At 36.7% G+C, this 17,701-nt stretch overlaps 3 protein-coding genes and 1 long non-coding RNA gene across 6 annotated transcripts; 2 read left to right on the top strand and 2 right to left on the bottom strand.

Annotated features, from left to right (window-relative positions):
• Positions 1 to 17: 17 nt before the first annotated feature.
• Positions 18 to 17,608, top strand: LOC110851198 (protein HID1). Of its 2 annotated transcripts, XM_035860142.1 has the most exons (23): positions 18 to 683; positions 1,187 to 1,400; positions 1,476 to 1,526; positions 1,671 to 1,774; positions 2,006 to 2,059; positions 2,763 to 2,794; positions 2,876 to 3,012; positions 4,133 to 4,293; positions 4,400 to 4,474; positions 4,929 to 4,981; positions 5,089 to 5,207; positions 5,554 to 5,582; positions 5,821 to 5,911; positions 6,222 to 6,247; positions 6,375 to 6,526; positions 6,601 to 6,818; positions 6,896 to 7,246; positions 9,737 to 10,164; positions 10,514 to 10,638; positions 12,226 to 12,285; positions 12,395 to 12,493; positions 12,574 to 12,594; positions 17,357 to 17,608. In XM_035860142.1, exons 1-23 carry the CDS (start codon positions 618 to 620, stop codon positions 17,397 to 17,399), a joined length of 2,709 nt encoding a protein of 902 aa, XP_035716035.1. In that variant the 5' UTR covers positions 18 to 617; the 3' UTR covers positions 17,400 to 17,608. The 2 variants fall into 2 exon arrangements, with proteins under 2 accessions (XP_035716035.1, XP_021954569.1); XM_022098877.2 differs by lacking the exon at positions 17,357 to 17,608 and having other exon boundaries at positions 19 to 683; positions 12,574 to 12,870.
• Positions 7,463 to 8,558, bottom strand: LOC110851204. Its single transcript, XM_022098892.2, has 2 exons — positions 7,929 to 8,558; positions 7,463 to 7,854 (listed from the first exon to the last, which is right to left on the bottom strand). Exons 1-2 carry the CDS (start codon positions 8,347 to 8,349, stop codon positions 7,511 to 7,513), a joined length of 765 nt encoding a protein of 254 aa, XP_021954584.2. The 5' UTR covers positions 8,350 to 8,558; the 3' UTR covers positions 7,463 to 7,510.
• On the bottom strand, positions 12,852 to 13,261 carry LOC110851213. The gene is made up of 2 exons (XR_002548024.2): positions 13,122 to 13,261; positions 12,852 to 13,037 (listed from the first exon to the last, which is right to left on the bottom strand). It is a non-coding gene; the product is annotated as an uncharacterized LOC110851213 (long non-coding RNA).
• LOC118439119 lies at positions 13,459 to 16,179 on the top strand. 2 transcript variants are annotated; one of them, XM_035860167.1, is made up of 7 exons: positions 13,459 to 13,718; positions 13,798 to 13,920; positions 14,029 to 14,163; positions 14,223 to 14,363; positions 14,437 to 14,899; positions 14,964 to 15,734; positions 15,806 to 16,179. In XM_035860167.1, exons 3-7 carry the CDS (start codon positions 14,093 to 14,095, stop codon positions 16,061 to 16,063), a joined length of 1,704 nt encoding a protein of 567 aa, XP_035716060.1. In that variant the 5' UTR covers positions 13,459 to 13,718; positions 13,798 to 13,920; positions 14,029 to 14,092; the 3' UTR covers positions 16,064 to 16,179. The 2 variants fall into 2 exon arrangements, with proteins under 2 accessions (XP_035716060.1, XP_035716055.1); XM_035860162.1 differs by lacking the exons at positions 13,459 to 13,718; positions 13,798 to 13,920 and having other exon boundaries at positions 13,931 to 14,163.
• Positions 17,609 to 17,701: the final 93 nt, after the last annotated feature.

Here is a 17,701-nt window from a genome sequence, read left to right as displayed (position 1 = left end):
CTTTCAGCCCACACGTTCAATATGTTGGTATTTGTTCTTCCACCACTATTGATGCATTACACATATTGTCCCCTTCCTTGCGACCACATTTACATATTAATACGCATTAAGAGAAGAGTTAAATAAAATAAGCCACACCACGGATTAACACAAACCGCAGGATTTGAGTAGCTTACTTATTTAGTTGTCGTATGGTAACGTTGTCATTATTGTTGCTCGCATTCGCCACTAACTATAATTGAACTCCGTCCAGCTACATTTTGACACGTCTCAAACATATTGCTCGTTTTTTCTTGTAAAATTTCACTCTTCCATTCTCTTCCTGACGATTTTTTTTCTCTGCAGTTAGCCCCTGGGACTCCCGGACTATAGTAACATTGATAACTGATAACAAACATTCTCTGATTATTATTAGTAATAATAATTATTATTAATAAGCTAGAAATCAATTTAGTTGAGAATACATTATAAAAAATAATATAAAATTGTTTAAACGTTTCATGAATAGTTTTCAATTTTTCATGCAAAGTATACATAAAAATCAAACATATTTATACACATGCGATCTGTGAAATAACTACCTGCAAGCACAAGTCTCCAAGAAAAGACAACCCATCATGGGGAATGCGGACACCAAGCTTTATTTCAGAAAAGCATTTGTGGAGTTGGCTACGAAAACCAGGGTATGTGACAAATTATGCATTTTCAATTACTTTATTATTTTTGGGTATTCAATAAAATGTCGCAAAGTGGGGTTTCGGTTTTAAACAGTCAAAGTGGTCAAATGAGAATATTATATTATTGAACAATAGTTGAATTTAATGGGTGGGGACTGATGCATTTCTTCAGTATTGTAGAAGATTAATTATTTATCAATGACTAATGAAACCCAGTTTAGATGTTGGTCCTATGATAGATGCATTTTTAAATCAGGTCAAGTACTGAGCATTAATCAATAAGTTTGAATTTGATCTCTAATAGTGGTCTCTGCCTCCACTCCAATGCCAGAACTGGTGGGCAGATCTGTACAGTTGATAGTAGAATAAACTATGTATTAAGCATTCCACAGAAGGTGTGGGGTGTCAATGCATCTGCCAAATAACTGGTTTAATATAACTGTGCAGTAATATTAGCATCATGAATCAATGATATATGTAATTAAATTGTGCTGTGATTTATATTGTAGCCAGTGGATCCAAATGATGATGATTTTTGGGACAAATTCTGGTCGGACTCGGTAGCAGGTCCCCACGACGTATTTACACTTATCCCTGGCAATGAAATTCGACAATTACGAGATGAGTCTCCGAATAACTTGGCCACGCTGTGCTACAAAGCCGTAGAAAAATTAGTCAAAGCCGTGGATACAAGTTGTAGGACGCAGCAAGATCAGCAAACAGGTCCCTGTCAAACAGAAGTATTGATGATACAACAAATATTGAAGTTCAAATATTTATACATATTTTTGCCAATAGCTCTCAACTGTATTCGTCTCCTGACCCACATAATTCCGTACATGTTTGAAGGTTTGCAACTGCAAATACATATTATTCATGCACATGAAATATATGACACGAGATGGTTGACGGGATTAGTAAAAAATTGGTTGGGTTTGAAATTAGAGCTGCACAGGAGAAAATGATGCCCATTTAATTTATGTATTTTTAAAGATCCAGACTGGCGATCCTTCTTTTGGTCAAGCCTACCCAGTGATCAGCCCCGCGATGATGACGATACAATGCCACTTGCCAAGGCACTTATCAGCGCTCTTTGCGTACGTGAATCAATCTATAAAAAGTTTTTATCATGACATGGACACAATTATTTTAAGGGAACTTCTATTCATGGCGATGATTACAACATTGTTTGTCCGAGTATGCACAGCGTCAGGTTATTATGTCCCTTGAAGAGTGTGTGAATGTGACGCAATATTAATGACAGCATTCCAAATAGTTGAGACATGACGATACCTTGAAAAATATTAGCACCAACTTTTTTATTTCAGGACTTGCTGTTTTGTCCTGATTTTACAGTATCGGCAAACAAGAAGACTGGTCCGGTAAGGAAGAAACTTTACGACTTACATATTTACATGCAACGTAATTATTGACTCTTGCCCCACTGACCAAATTTAATATGCATGATTACTCTAAGATTTTAAAGTACACTCCATTATTCGTATCTGATTGTTGATTGTGAGAAAAAACAGCAATTCGAATCAATTATATTATTCAGATCTCTAGTGGACATAACCTTTTACTGAAGAAAGTGATAATTGAATCACTTATTACAATTAGATAATCGGCTTGTTTGATCAAATTATGAGAAACTCAAATTCAATTTATTATGTTGCACAACACAGAAGGTGAATAAGTGTAAAATTTCGAAACGTTTGCATAAATGTTTGCATTTCCAAATCTAGTATTAATTTTTCAAATTGTGTATGCATCTACTTGCACCAATCAACTACTAGTGATTGAAATGTCAAGCCAATCCACTTATCTCATTTTCCAAAACGTCAACGATTCCTTAATTTGATTCTAAATTGGACGATCTTCGACTTATTTAGCTCTTGATTACTGAAAACGCTTTTAAGCTGATGGTCTGATTGAGTGTAGTGAAGATTTGGACTCCACTTTATAAATTCATCAATTATGCATATTTATTATTTAGTTGCATGTATGTATTTGTGGGACATTTTTACTTACGAGTTTCCAAATGTATTTGAAGTTGAAGAATTTTGACTATATGTTTCTGCATAGGATCGAGCTGAAGATTTGCAATCAGTTGATAGGTAATATGATCTACATTTCTTTATATTAATCGTAAACTTTCTTTAAATGCAACAAATTTAATTGTTTTTAATGGATATTAGCTGCGAGTACATATGGGAAGCAGGTGTCGGGTTCGCCAATCATCCAAATCATGTCCCTCAACACGACAGCTCGAGAACAGAAATTTTGAAATTACTCCTGACTTGCTTCAGTGAGACGATTTACATCCAACCTGTGGGTAAGTTTTTATCTACTTTGTACATAAATAGTTGTGCGTATAGGCAAACTGGATTTTATAATTTCTCTCAACTTGCCCCCTAACTTTCTCTCTCTGTCTCAATCTCCCCAACTTTAATATTAATTTCATCTCGTCTCATCCATCATTCCTGTAATCCTAGTGTCCATCGTACATAATTAAAAGTATTTCCTGAAGGGATGAGATACGACAGACACATGGAATCCGTTTACCTTTGAGGTATCTTCTTTTTGCACGGTTCAGAGATTGTCTAGCACATTCATCATTGAAAATTAAAATGTTGGTCCTCTCCTTTTTTACTCACAGAGCTGAGCCGATAAATATGCAATCTGTAATCTATATTCAAGTATAAATGTATGTCGCTCCATTCTAAACCTATCTAGTGAAATATCTCAATTCCTCTTGATCTCATCTCTGCAAATATAGTGAACGTTAAAAGCAGCGATTTGCAAGACTTTATTCACTCTTCGATGTCCCCATGTTCTTATTGTCTTTTTCTTGCCGCAAGAAAAGTAAAAGTCTTAATTTATCATGGGTTTAGAGATACCTGCGGCAGGACACCAAGGGAGCGCATAGCACACTACTTCTCCTTAAGATCTATGCATGTAACATAATAGTGTCACACACAGATACATGCATAATGATAATACATATGCATGCACATTCATAAGATTGTGATTACATCTCACATTTTGTTTGATGCAACATGAGAAAATTCGGTGGTGTTGTGCACTACTGCCACCAAACCAAGTGGATGTGTGTGGATACGAGGCCAGTCAATTCACATGCCATGAAACTGTCACATCAAGCTTGATCGATGACTATTTTATTATTGTAATTATCGTTGTGCAACCACCATGATGGGTGACCTGATCTGCAAAATCTTCCTCCTTCCTTTTGGTGCGGTGAATGTTAATTAGTGAACATCATTTAATAAGAAGTAGAGTTGCATCATGTGTATGTATACGTATGTATGTATGGCTAGAGACCCAACATGCTGCCTTTGGTGCTGGTGACGTTATCTTATAAAGACCAGGATTATGTGATAATTACATCTGACATATTCTAATTGAATCCTTAATTGAATTACCTAATCCGTCAGGAGATGCCCTCGTCCCGAACAGATGGATAGAGTTTTTCTCGTCTGGAGACAATCGACATGCTCTTCCCTTATTCACCTCTTTGCTTAATGTTGTGGCTTCATATGACCCCATCGGAATTGGAATGCCTTATAATCATCTCATTTTTGCAGATAGTCGAGAGGTATGCAAAGTATATTTAATGTCATGTGTCGTTCTCAGATTTCGAGATAAGTTGCAAATATGTAATAATAATACTCGGTGCTCTACTACTATTTTCTATTTTTTAGCCCTTGGTGGAAGCAGCATTGCAAGTCCTCATCGTAGTTTTGGATCATGACAGTAACAATTCGTGTGAGGAAGATGTAAGAATTTCTGAGATTTACTTTTCGTATTATTTGGAAAGCAATTTCAACCCACTTTTGTTGAAATTTTATTTATGACAAGAAGGCTTCGCATTCGCTACTCCTTGTCTAATTCTAAACCGAGCTCAAATTGCATGTTGGCAGTGGATGGTTAAAATAACTGTTTCAACGATTTCAACACTTTTTTGTTGATGACAACAATTACGATGACACGATTAATCTGATAGCTGCTGCGTCTTTGCTCACAATAATAATTATTGTCAGTCGAGATTTTCTCTTATACAATTAAATGCACTCCTTGATCACATCACGATGAGCGATGGTTAATAAAACGTGAGATAAGCGCATTATCTCGTCATGCAAACCCAAACCAAAGAAGCGCTTCCGTCCTCTCATGTCAACGCTTAGAGCTCAGGAATAAACGTTTAATGCATTTTCCTTTTGTTTGCTGTAGACTGCACCCAATATGGACAATCTATTCATCAACTATATCTCAAGAATTCACCGGTGAGTCTTCGTACCTAAAGTAAAGAATAAAATATTGATCTAGGCAGTCAAAAATGAAATTTGTGGTATATGCATAAATTCGTATAATTGATTAATTATATTTTCAGAGAGGAGGATTTTTATTTCATTCTTAAAGGCTTCACACGCCTTCTAAACAATCCTTTGACACAGACATATCTTCCAAACTCTACAAAAAAGATTCAGTTTCACCAAGAGCTGCTCGTTGGTGAGAACATTTACTTTTTTGGAATTAATTTGGTGATATTGTTGATCATGGCAGAATTACCAAAAAGAAAACCAAGTATTTCATTCATAAAAATATATACTTCATGCGTACGTCAATATGATATAAATATGTATGAAACAAAGAACTAGGACGCTCAAAACTGACTCATACAACGTAAAACATTATTAACAATGCAACATCATACAGATCCATGTACAAAGTTACCACGAAAGATGATAGTAAATGATAAGCCTAATCACGATAATTCTCAATTAATGAAAATGTTTTAAAAGTTTGGTGTGAATACAAGTCATGCTTTAACTAAACTAACTTTAATTTATCACAGCGTTTTGGAAGTTCTGCGACTTCAACAAGGTGAGTTAAATATGTTGTTTGTAGAGTAGTTAGTTCTAGTAGGTGAGATATGTAGGTGTACATAATATGCATGCATGTGTATACATCTTCATGCATTGAAAGCTCATCAAGGGATAAATATGAAATGCCCATCTTAATGGATCATAATGAAATGAATGCAACTTAATTTACTTGTGCCTGATTTTACTCCTCGATGAAAAATTAAAGTTAAGGTTGCTTCTTGTTCTCTGTCTTTCAGAAATTCCTGTACTTTGTTTTGAAGAGCAGTGAGACATTGCAGATTTTGGTGCCGATTCTTTTTTTCTTGAACGAGGCGAGAGCTGACCAATGTAAGATCATGTTTTTTTACCAACATTTTGACAGATTTGTATACGATGGTTTGGGTGTAGATGTATAATTCCGTATTGAATCGTGATTAAAAAATTAAGGCAGGTTGAAAACGTATATAAATAAGATGCACATTTGTAACCGTGTTCTTGCTGGCTATTTATATACCTAAATTGCGGATGATTTTTTTAGACTGATTTATCCTACTTTATTGCAACTTTAGTGTAGCTTATAAATAATATATATAATAAGAATGAGAATGAGAATGAGAATGAGAATGAAAATAATGATAATTGTTTATGATTTTTGTAGCCCGAGTTGGTCTGATGCACATTGGTGTAAGTTTTCTTAATTTAAAAAAATGGATCCTTTTATGCTGCGTGACTGCAACAATGATAACACAACACAAATTGTACTTCCTCATGGGAAAAAAACTAAAAACTGTACTTAATTAACACCTTTTAGGTATTTATTCTACTACTGTTGAGTGGGGAAAGGAATTTTGGAGTTCGTCTCAATAAACCCTACACGACCACCGTACCAATTGATATACCCGTTTTCTCCGGAACTCATGCCGACCTTCTCGTCATTGTGTTCCACAAAATTATCACCACCGGGTAATTTTTTGATAGGGAAATAAAAATAATATATATTTTATAAACTAACAAATATTTTGTAATATAAATTACAGTCATCAACGCTTGCAACCATTATTTGATTGCCTTTTGACCATTTTGGTCAATGTATCACCTTACCTGAAAACGCTGTCAATGGTTTCTGCCACCAAGCTGCTCCACTTTCTTGAAGCGTTTAGTACACCGTGGTTTTTGTTTTCATCTCCCAACAACCATCATCTCGTTTTCTTCTTATTGGAAATATTCAACAACATTATTCAGTACCAATTCGATGGTTAGTGTACATATTTAATAGTGTAAACAATGCGTTTTATTTTTATATGCCTAAAATGAATGCCGTGTTCATTTCAGGAAATTCCAACCTGATTTACACAATTATTCGCAAACGTCACGTGTTTCATGCACTTGCGAGTCTTGCCACAGACTCGAGCAGTATAAATAGATCGTTAATGAAGAAGTCGCCCTTGATAAAGCGACCTTCGAAAGGCAAGTTTGACCTAATTAAAGACAAAAGTAGTTCTCCGACCATCAACCCATCGGCATCATCTTCATTGCCGGCGATAAAAAAGGAGAGAAAGCCGTCATTAGCAGAGAGCACGACTTCACAATCCAGTCAGTTGGAATCGCCCTCCATGGAAGGCTCTCAACCTGCTTTACCCGCAGAACCTGGGACGCTCAAAGTTAGTTTGGCGACGATCCCGGGTGAGACGATAATGTAACGTTTTAAATGCTAAATTTAAGTATCAGTTCTAACTATTTGTCAAAATCAGACTGAAGTTTCGTCGATAAAACATGTGGAGGAATTCAACAATGATTATCAAAAGAAATTGTGTCTACGAATATATATGTCAATTTAATAATTATTTATTTGTCAATTCATATTCAATCCAATTATTACAAACAAACAACTCCAAAAATATCAAACTACTTGAAAAACGGGGGTTGGAGATAATCTCTCACAGGCTGCTAATCAACAACACTGAAATCAATGCTGTCTGGAATATCAATCTTAATCAAACGGCTACTGAAAAATCCAACTAATTTAATTAACATTTCAATATATCGCGTCTTCCATCCTGACTTGTTCTCAATCTTCTGAAAATCACATCTAATGGGAGCCCCGTCGATTTCCCCACCAAGCATCTCGCAGAGACAGATTGCAACTTGACCCACGGCTTCCATCATTTCGTTCTCGTTCTTCTGGTCCAACGTATCGTCTTGACATTGAAACAGATCTGGTCCATCCTTATCGGTCTTGTGATATTCTGCAATGGTTTTGATACTTGAATTTTTTTTCTGAGTTCTGATGCCTACATAAATATTTCATTTCTAGATTAAGTTTAAATTATGGTGCACTTTGATCATACTTCTGATAGTTACTTACCCACATAAATACGACCAATTGTTCCCATCTTCATGTAAATCCAAGACTTTCCCACACCTCGATCCAAAACAGTCCCTTTCATGAGCGGTGATTCAGTGCCCACCCCAAGATCTGAGTGCCCAGTGAACTCTGGTGCAACACCGAAATGCTCGAGTACTTTTTTGACCAAAGGCCAGTTTGCATTCCGAACAAAGACTTGGTCAGCGATCAACACGTAATGCTTCTCAGGGTCCGGTTGTCGTGAGTTGACAAGAGAGAACAGGATCGAAATAGCTATTCGGACACTATCTTGGAATTCGGTCGACTGTTTCTGACCAGTAGTGACCCATGGACGGGGAGTGACTAAGACCCAAGGTGAGGGATGATTCTGTCCATCATCATTGGGTCTGACTTGTTGGGCTTCATAATTTTTGAACGCCATAAACTTAGTAGCATCCTTCGTGGAATTCAAAATGTGCTGCAACGTGATTTTCTTATTTGGGGAGTGGGTTGAGCGAGTCGTCAAAAGTGCAAAAGTGGGTGTGACATTGCTTGTGTCCCTTAAGAAAAAATGTGTCTTGCTCCAATCCCCATGTTCATCACAGAAAAACCCAAGACTTCTAACTTTCCAACAATAGTCGTCCTTGCAAATCCCTGTTGTACCATAAGTTATAAATCCATTTTTTACAGTTACTTGAATTTTATTTTTGCTAGGTGGATTGATCATCAATGTTTTCCCAGATCGCAACAACCTATTCAAACGTTTGAAATTTTGTCTTGCTCAGATAAATCTATTTATGAGATGGAGAAATGTTACAAAAACTTATTAATTTAAACTTACTTCTTCATTTCTGATGAGCTTTTCATGTCTTTGTCCACTCCGGTCCATTTAAGATGAGTTTTCAAGGCGTCAAAAACAAATGCCACTTGAGACCTTGGTGTTGGTGGCGTCCACTTTTCATCGTCAATGTCTACGGAAGTGTCCCAGTCAAATCTGGTTGACACATTTTCTTCCTGAATAGGGGAACACCCTGAAGATAAATAATTAATTAGTTATAACATTTCATTCTATTATTAGGTGCAATAATTAGTTCCTCAGAATAAACTTACGCTCAAGTGGCTCGAACGTTCCGTCATCTCTCTTAACGTACAATTGTTCAATTTTTGAACTTTCGTCCGGAGCTAAAACAGTCTGGTTAATGTTCAACTTCTTCCTCTTCATTGGGGGAGTAGTAGTCGCAGACGATGTAGGCTGTTTGTCACTGCTCGACGACATGATAACCGTAACACTAGGTCAAAATTTTGTGATATGGCGAAACAAATAATTCGGAAGCTTGTTAACCTCATGAGCGTAAATCAAACCGTGTTGACTGAGTGAGTGCTGGCTACGACAGGGCAGTACAAACGGAGCACACAAGCAACACGATTTCTTATCATTTCCTATTTTTCCAAACCTCCACGCCAACGCAGCTTGGCTTGGCTTACATTTGTTTGATGGAAATCAACAATTTCTTAACTTTTTGTGTACGGGACACATTTTCTAATATGAGAATGATTTTGACAAGTTTTGATTATGATACATATATTTTCGAGACTGGCCCGCAAAAAATTATTAATTAATTTTTTAATTAATTAGTTAATTTCTTGTTCTAATGAATTTAGGGAATTGCAACCCTTTATTTCTTTATCATTAATTTTTATTACAATACATTCACTCATACAATGACTTTTCAAATTTATGCCAAAAACTTAGATTTTGATTTCATTTGATTTATTACAATGACAGGATATTTAGAAATACTAATACTACTGCATTACTTTGATCCCAGGCATAGAAAAAATGACTGAGCGAGAATCTGCACATCCATCCCCACAACAATTGAGTCAATTGTATATTTCTTCCCGAGGAAATGGTAACGGGATGAGCACCCCGACGTCAACGCTGGAGGACAATCTTATCATTACGGATGATGACGATGGGCATGAGGCGATGACCTTTCATAACAATGAGACATCCGGCACGACGGTGACAAACGTCAGCAAAGACGAGGATATATCTAATAGTGGAATTAGCTTATCTAACAAAAGTCAGCCTGACGAAACCGAAAGTTCCTCTTCGACAATGTCTCGATCTAAAAGTATGCCACTTTCTCAAACGTCGTCTCCCAATGCGAAACACAGGTCTTCCGTTGCATCTTCGTCTCGGGGAAGCAACCATAGTCAAATGCAGCGATCCTTCTCAGTTTTATCGGCTGGGGTGAGTTGATACGTTTTGTAGTTTTCGATAACACCTTTTCTTTCCTAAAATATTTACCGCAACAATTATTACCTGTTTATTAATTCGTTCCATTAAGAATCCCAACATAATTTCTTATGATTGCATAATTGTACAATAACATCCAAGTCCACAGCCGTAATGTTGGTCAGACCCATGCAGATTTCCATATCGAAAACATAATCTCTGACTGTATTGCATTGTTGAGAGCATTTACATAGATATTATTGTTTGCCTTGTGGTCGTGTAGGCTGACAGCCAACAAATGCTTTGATGGATCTAAGTAACGTGGGGATTGACAACAATGCGTTTTTGTGTGGTTTTTATACAGAGTGAAAGTAAGTGGATTCCGAGTCAGGATTGGGTGCAGGGTTGGAAAACTAAACTTCCTTTACAAACTGTAATGCGATTGTTGCAAGTGTTGGTTCCGCAAGTTGAGAAGATCTGCATCGACAAGTGAGTCCAATTTTTTAATAAATGCTATTCCTCTCCTTCGTTATTTATTATCATTTATTTCTGATATTGCTGCATCCATCATTATTCTGCTCATTAGTTCCACAACACAACAGCCAATACATAATTCGATTGACTCCCATCGTGCTGTAAATATTAAATTAGTCAGTGTTGCATTCTAAAATAAAACTTGCACATAGTTAATTTGTTATTCAGACATGTAATTGTTTCACTCTCTTTATTGTGTTTGCTTATGTTTTCCCATATAGCAATTACATACTGTGATTACTAATTGCATTACATTACAACACTGCAACAGTAAGAATGTATGAGTTGAAATGCCAACCACTTATTAGCTTAGCTGTGTAGGCATGTATTAGGTAGGCCACCGCCGCCGCCGTCGTCGTTGAGTTAATTTAGTTGAAAGGTTCATCACTCTGAATGATTGATTGATTATTCAATGGCCATGTTGATGTTGGTTTGAGAGGATGGTGGTTACTTTACAATTGAAAAGGATGAGATGATTTCACGAAGGATGAGAAAAAAGAGACAAGTCGGACATCTCACAATAGTAAATACTTTATATTCACATCCTTCTGACCACTTACTTCTCCTTCACGCGTACTACATAAATATATGTTATGCAAATTAATGAGGGAACTTTTGTCGTGCAGGGTAAATGTACACGTACATGTTTATGTAAATGATTTACGTTGGCACTTTTCTTTTCTCCTTATAGAGAAAAATTTAAGAAATCAAATGATTTAATTTTCAAAACATTTAATTTTCTTATCTGTGTACCAAAATAATAAAATTGTTTGTGGAAAGACACTGGATAAGTTGAATAGCAATAAACCGTAGTAACGTTAGAAGTAGCTCACCCTGTAATAATGATTTGGTTATAACTTGCTCCAAAGGTGCAGAAAAAAGCAACAAAATAGATACATAATTTTTTTGCAATTATGCACCAATGGTGCAGAAAAATTAAACAAAATCGATCAATAATTACTATGCATCGAGGAAAGTCCAAAAATTGTGCATCACTGGTGCAGAATTACCTACCAACCATCAACGATAATTTTGAAAAATTTATGTCAAAATTGTGTAATAAAATCCGCCGAGTAGTATGCATTATTGGTGCGTTATGCATCAAGGCCCCCAATTCTTTCGCATCATTTGGTGTTTCTGATTGTCAGATACCAACGGTGCTATTAATTTATGAAAAAATGGACCAGGGACATTTTAATTAGCATAAATTGATGCAAAAAGGTCGTTAACAGACAGACGGACAGACAGACGGACAGACAGACGGACGGACAGGAGGAATTCAATAGCTCTCATGCTACGCAGGGTGAGCTAATAAGACAGATAAGCGACTGGAAAAGTGGGAAATGGCAAGTCCATCAGTCTTGGAACGTATTTAGAAAGTGACGCTTCATCCATCTTTACTTTTGTCGTGCTTGTGAAATAGAATTTTATGCAATATCACTTTATGCCACAGATATCCGATACTGAATAAGCTTAATTGTGGAATTTAGGATTAATAACTTGTTAATAACTCTTCATGATTTTCTAATATGTATTATGCAGAGGTATCACGGATGAAAGTGAGATTCTCAAGTTTCTGCAACACGGGACTCTTGTGGGATTGTAAGTTTATTTTAAGCCATATAAATCTATTTAGTAGTGGATTGTAAATAGATCTCTGTAAAAGAACTTCTCAAGCATTCAAATATTTTCTTATCTTATGTTTACATAGGCTACCTGTGCCGCATCCAATCCTCATCAGAAAATACCAAGCTAACAGTGGAACTACGATGTGGTTCCGGACCTATTTGTGGGGTGTAATATTTTTAAGGTATTATTTTTTAATCACTAAAGTAAATTGTAGTTTACACGATTTTTTACTGTAAACAAAGACTTTTTATGAACTTTCAGGAATATCGATCCTCCTATTTGGTACGACACCGAAGTCAAGCTATTTGAAATTCAAAAAGTCTAACTACTGATTTCTAAATGATAAATATCCTCAAAATATTCTTCACCCATTCATTCCATACTTTTGACTGAAACATATTATGATACCTCTTTTGCCATTACTATATATGCAATTATTGTACATTGTATTTTATATCGAAAACGCATGCAGTTGTCGATAGTTGTGTAAGAGGATGATCATGTCTGGCGTGGCACAGTTTAATCCATTCAATAAATTGTTAAGTGGTGGAAAATTGAGATTTTATTCTTTTTTCTAGAGTAATTATTTCGTGGTGGAAATATTTTTTTATGGAAATATATTGAGGGAGGAAATTTCTGGGGTCGAATTCGTCGTTGGAGAGAGAATCGACGAAAGGGAGAGAGTATTTTCCTTAAAAAAAGCTTCAAGTTCCAAAGAACGTAACCTGAAAGAAAAGTACCTAATTAAATAATTAATTAATTAAAAAACATAACTCCAGGTCCTGGCTATTAATGACAATCACACTTACCCAACTTTCGGAAGGGAAATGGGTACTCAATCCGATATTTTTACCACCATGAATACTCATTTTCAAATTGTGTGTTATATTATATTATTATGTTATTATATTCGGGAGAGAATTTTGTTGACTTTTGTGATATTTTCTGCTCTGCTCAACTGGACGAGATTTTCGCGGGGCGGTGGTGGTGGACAGAGATGGCTGACAAACACATCAACCAAGCAATCACTGCAAGTACCACCACTTTTTGCTCTGTTCTCCTCGATCATTGCTCCTCTCAAAATATTATAAAACTTTGTTCCAAACCGTTTTAAATTTATATTTTTCTGCTGTTGAGGACATTTGAACTCCAGCGAATAGTTTTATCAAGTTTTTTATAGTTCATACGATATTTAGTGTACATATTTAGTTTTAACGATTATCATCATGGCAGGGTAAGCAAATTACTCAATTGGTTCCAGGTCCTGACTTGTACTTTTAATTAATGCTTTAACTTAATTGTTTCAGGGGGTTCATTTGTCCTCAATGTAAGAGAACCTTTAGTCAGCAAAGCAGTTTGACACGCCATTTACGACGACGGAAAAACGGAAAGTGTCCTCGCTTCGAGTAAGCACAATAATTTCATCAATCATACATTTTAATTGTATTTTGATGCGCAATTGAGAATATAATTTTAAATCAACAGTCCAGCTGTAACGGTCGATGGTGTGTCAAGTTATCCATGTATAGTAAAGGATTGTCCACAAGTGTTCACCACGTCTGACGAGCGAACCCTTCATTATAAACGTGATCACACGACGTCAATAAGGTGCTTAATATTAAAGTAGATGTAGCATGCAGTTTATAATGCGAGTGTAGTTTTCATCCAGGACCTGGGAGACATTAAATGTTTATGACCTTTTATGCCTTTATGTAGAAACGGTGAGCAACCCAACACGTGGAAATGTGACAGCTGTGACGTATTCTTTTGTGATGCACAAATGCTTAGATATCATATGTCACTCCATGGCGCTAATTCAAATTTTGAAGCCTTCCAGAAGAAAATACATAGGTATACGGCGAGCATCTAATAAACCAGGACCTGGATAACCATGTTTCTTAATTTTACAGGACTGGGGAGCTGCAGGAGGATGGCACAATAAAGTACTTTTGTGACTATGAGAATTGCGACAAAAGTTTCTCCAGCTCCAGCAAACTAAACAAACATCACAACATAAGTCATGCCTTGGTACCACTGCTTACTCCTCTGGGGTAAGTTGTTCAAAGCATATTTCCAAATTTGTTTAATCTAACTATAATTGTTTCAACAATTTGTTTGACACAGAAAGAGTTTCAAGACACGACGCTCTCCACTAATCTCTGGGCATAGTTTTACGTTGAGAGAACTTCTTCCCAGAAACCTGGCGCATTCGAAATTCGAAGCAGAACAAAAATGGATATTCGAGTGGTTAACTGCTCGAATGGGGCAAGTAGTCAAAAACCATGCTGCGCGAGGGTCCTACGTGTACATTGTCGGGGTGCTGGGTCCTAAATATCACCAGGGTCTGGATGTTTTGACATTCATTAAGGAAAACCCGGACCAGCTAAGTCTCTATTTTGGCAGGAGTTCGGGCGCCTCTTCTCCGGATATCAATCCTTACCATCGAATTCTTGACTCCCCCCTTTTCCAACCCGACCCCACCTGCCCTGGCCGGTTCCTGGAAGTTGTTTTATTTGGACGCAAATTTGTAGAAGGAACTTTTGAAGAACGAACAAATCTATTTCGTCAAATAGAAGCGAGATACATTGTACGTCTTAATTTAATTTAGGTACAATATTTATGTAAGTAAAATGCATGCTTTTCTTTTTCAGGAATTGGCTTTAAACGATGCAGAGTTTGAACCAGCCCCTGGCATCCCCCAATACAAGATTTTGAATCAAAGAAGAGAGCGCCATGAGATGATGGATTTACCCGATGGGAAGATCCGGAAGGAGATCAAGCACAGTGTTAGAGGAGTGACTTTTCTGTGTCTTAAAGAAGAATGTGATGATCCAAAGTGTTTCGCCTATATACACCCTGACTGGAAGGCTGACTTGAAAGTCGATATGTCAAAACGTCGACGATCCGCCGAGGAGGAAGATGACTCCACGGAGGAACAAATGGAGGTTGATGAGCCAGAACCTGGAACCGGTGACGAAATGGAGACGAGCGACTCTGATAACGATGACTGGATTGATAGTCAACCAGAACCTGGCGCCGTTACTGTCAAACTCCCTCGCCCCATGAACCCACAGGACATCGAGGTGGAGGTGGATCGTCGATTCAAAGAATTTAAAGAGAAAGTGGCCAGCTTTGACCCCTCCCACACGGTCTATACTGTAATCACAACGGACAACAACGATTTTGATCCATCGAAGAGTGCACCCGAAATATGCAAACAGGTCATCACCAGACAGAAGGAAGATCTGCACATTGGAGACTATACGGGGGTAAACAGCACAGAAAAGGAGGCCGAATATCATTCGAATAATCCACGTAGCAGTTTGAACACATCCATCAACAACAACCGAACGGGCATCCGCATCGCGACACAGAACTTTGCAACCAGGGTCCTGGCGAGAAAGGCGGAAGCACTTCGTTTGGTAATATTTAATTTTATATTTACCAGAAATATTAATTACATTAATACAAATTTGTGTTTGGTATTTTATAGCTCCACAGCTTCCTTCACATGAGGTTTAGAGCAAACGGGATCAACTTTGACATAATCAATCAGCGTATGGAGTGGCAGTGGCTTGCCTTGTGCTCCGAAGAGGAGATCAAACGGTGCATCCGGTTGGCGTGGCTGGGCATTCCACCAGTGGTATTTGAGGAACTTTCGGAAGACTGCAAATTTGAACACGGAGAGTATCCTGTAAATTTGTGTCGCCAGGTGCTGGTCGGAAAAGTAGAGAAAATTGATGTCAACTAACTTGTTATTCTTCTATAAGTACAAAATGAATTATTTATTAACCTTTGTTATTGGTTTTTTGTTCTCGCGCACCGATTTTTGTTGGAATAAATACTTTATTTAGTTGTAAAACTATGTACATTTGCGGGTGTTGTAAAAGTGTAAAATTGTTGTAAAAGTTGAGAATGCGGCCGGACATTTGTGAGAAGAAGGCTGGATTTGAGACGATTTCCGACGGTCGTTTCCACTCAACGGGAGGATGGACGGGCGACTTTGGGAAAATGGAGGAATCCTCGCATGGAAAATTCATGTCGGTAAATAATTTGTTGCCTGATGGGCCACGAGCTTCTGTGAAATTTCATTACACTTTCTAATAACAATTTATTCAATGGAATTTATGCAGGAAATTTATGCGGATTGTCAAAAGTAAGTACCCTTTTTGATTTCATAATAATCCAATACTTTCCCAGTTTTTGATTTGAAACCACTTCCCCTTTCACCGAAACGGTAAACCAGTATTCCTGATGGGAGTGAATAAGGCATTACTTAATTAGTTATGGTCTTTATATTTTTGTAACCAAGTAATTCAATTTGAGACTTGTTAATAAATCCGAAGCATGAGGAGAAGTGAGCTAGAAATGAATTGTGCTGCTGGTAATAGTTTGTCCAGATTTTCTAAAAAAATGAAAATTATTAACCACTTAAAGTTGAATTTATTATAGAAATAAATTTAGTCATCTTATTTTTGAAGTTGCCAACATTAATCTCCTCCCCCTGAATGTTGTATGTATGTATTGGGCATTTATAAAATTTAAATATTAAAAAAAGATATCCGTATGGGCCATGTCATGCATTCATGGAGCGCAGTTATTATTAATGAAGGTAATTTCGTATTGACAGTTTAGTTGATTACTGCGTCTTAAATGTATGCACGCTTATTTAAATATATTATGCATGAAATTGAATTTGCGAATGTTGGAAATTCGTGATGGTCTGGAAAAGAAGTAGAGTAATGGAAATGAATTTTGCAAATTTTATTAATAAAAAAGATGTAACACACACGTGTATGGAAATGGGACATGACTGGACATGACATGTAATGAACTTCAACTTGTACATAAATCACACGTTTTGGGTCAAGATCAATTCCAATATGACAACAAAATTAGAGTGCTATCCACTCTTCTCATAAGGATCGTATACTGGAAGGTTCCATGATTCACAAGCATACATCCCGTAATTATGGAGGATTAGTGGAGTGGATTATAGAGTGGATTATTATTAGTGGAGGGTAAACACGGATCCTCCAATTTGGTACGACACCGAAGTCAAGCTATTTGAAATTCAAAAAGTCTAATTACTCATTTCTAAATGATAAATATCCTCAAAATATTCTTCACCCATTCATTCCATACTTTTGACTGAAATATATTATTATAACACCTCTTTGCCATTATTATAAATATGTATATGCAACTATGTGTATTGTATTTTATATCGAAAACGCATGCAGTTATCGATAGTTCATGATAAAAATAAATTTACGAAATTGTTGAGCATCATCTACATGTTGATACTTTTTCTTTAAATAAATACGCAAAATCTACTTGCTCTCCGAGTAATTCAATTTCTCTCCATATGCGATCTGGCCATGTTGGA

Source organism: Folsomia candida, unplaced genomic scaffold, assembly GCF_002217175.1.
Source record: "Folsomia candida strain VU population unplaced genomic scaffold, ASM221717v1 Fcan01_Sc001, whole genome shotgun sequence".
Lineage (NCBI taxonomy): Eukaryota > Metazoa > Arthropoda > Collembola > Entomobryomorpha > Isotomidae > Folsomia > Folsomia candida.
The sequence above is the reverse complement of the archived record's forward strand: the minus strand, read 5'-3'. Positions and strand labels throughout refer to the sequence as shown.

Coding starts and splice junctions, on each gene's coding strand:
- LOC110851198 (XM_035860142.1), top strand. CDS start 618: ATGGGGAATGCGGACACCAAGCTTTATTTCAGAAAAGCATTTGTGGAG. Junction 1,401..1,475: donor GCAGCAAGATCAGCAAACAG/GTCCCTGTCAAA, acceptor TTTTGCCAATAG/CTCTCAACTGTATTCGTCTC. Junction 6,527..6,600: donor CACAAAATTATCACCACCGG/GTAATTTTTTGA, acceptor TATAAATTACAG/TCATCAACGCTTGCAACCAT.
- LOC110851204 (XM_022098892.2), bottom strand. CDS start 8,349: ATGGCGTTCAAAAATTATGAAGCCCAACAAGTCAGACCCAATGATGAT. Junction 7,855..7,928: donor AATTGGTCGTATTTATGTGG/GTAAGTAACTAT, acceptor ATATTTATGTAG/GCATCAGAACTCAGAAAAAA.
- LOC118439119 (XM_035860162.1), top strand. CDS start 14,015: ATGCCTTTATGTAGAAACGGTGAGCAACCCAACACGTGGAAATGTGAC. Junction 14,164..14,222: donor TTCCAGAAGAAAATACATAG/GTATACGGCGAG, acceptor TTAATTTTACAG/GACTGGGGAGCTGCAGGAGG. Junction 15,735..15,805: donor AGGCGGAAGCACTTCGTTTG/GTAATATTTAAT, acceptor GGTATTTTATAG/CTCCACAGCTTCCTTCACAT.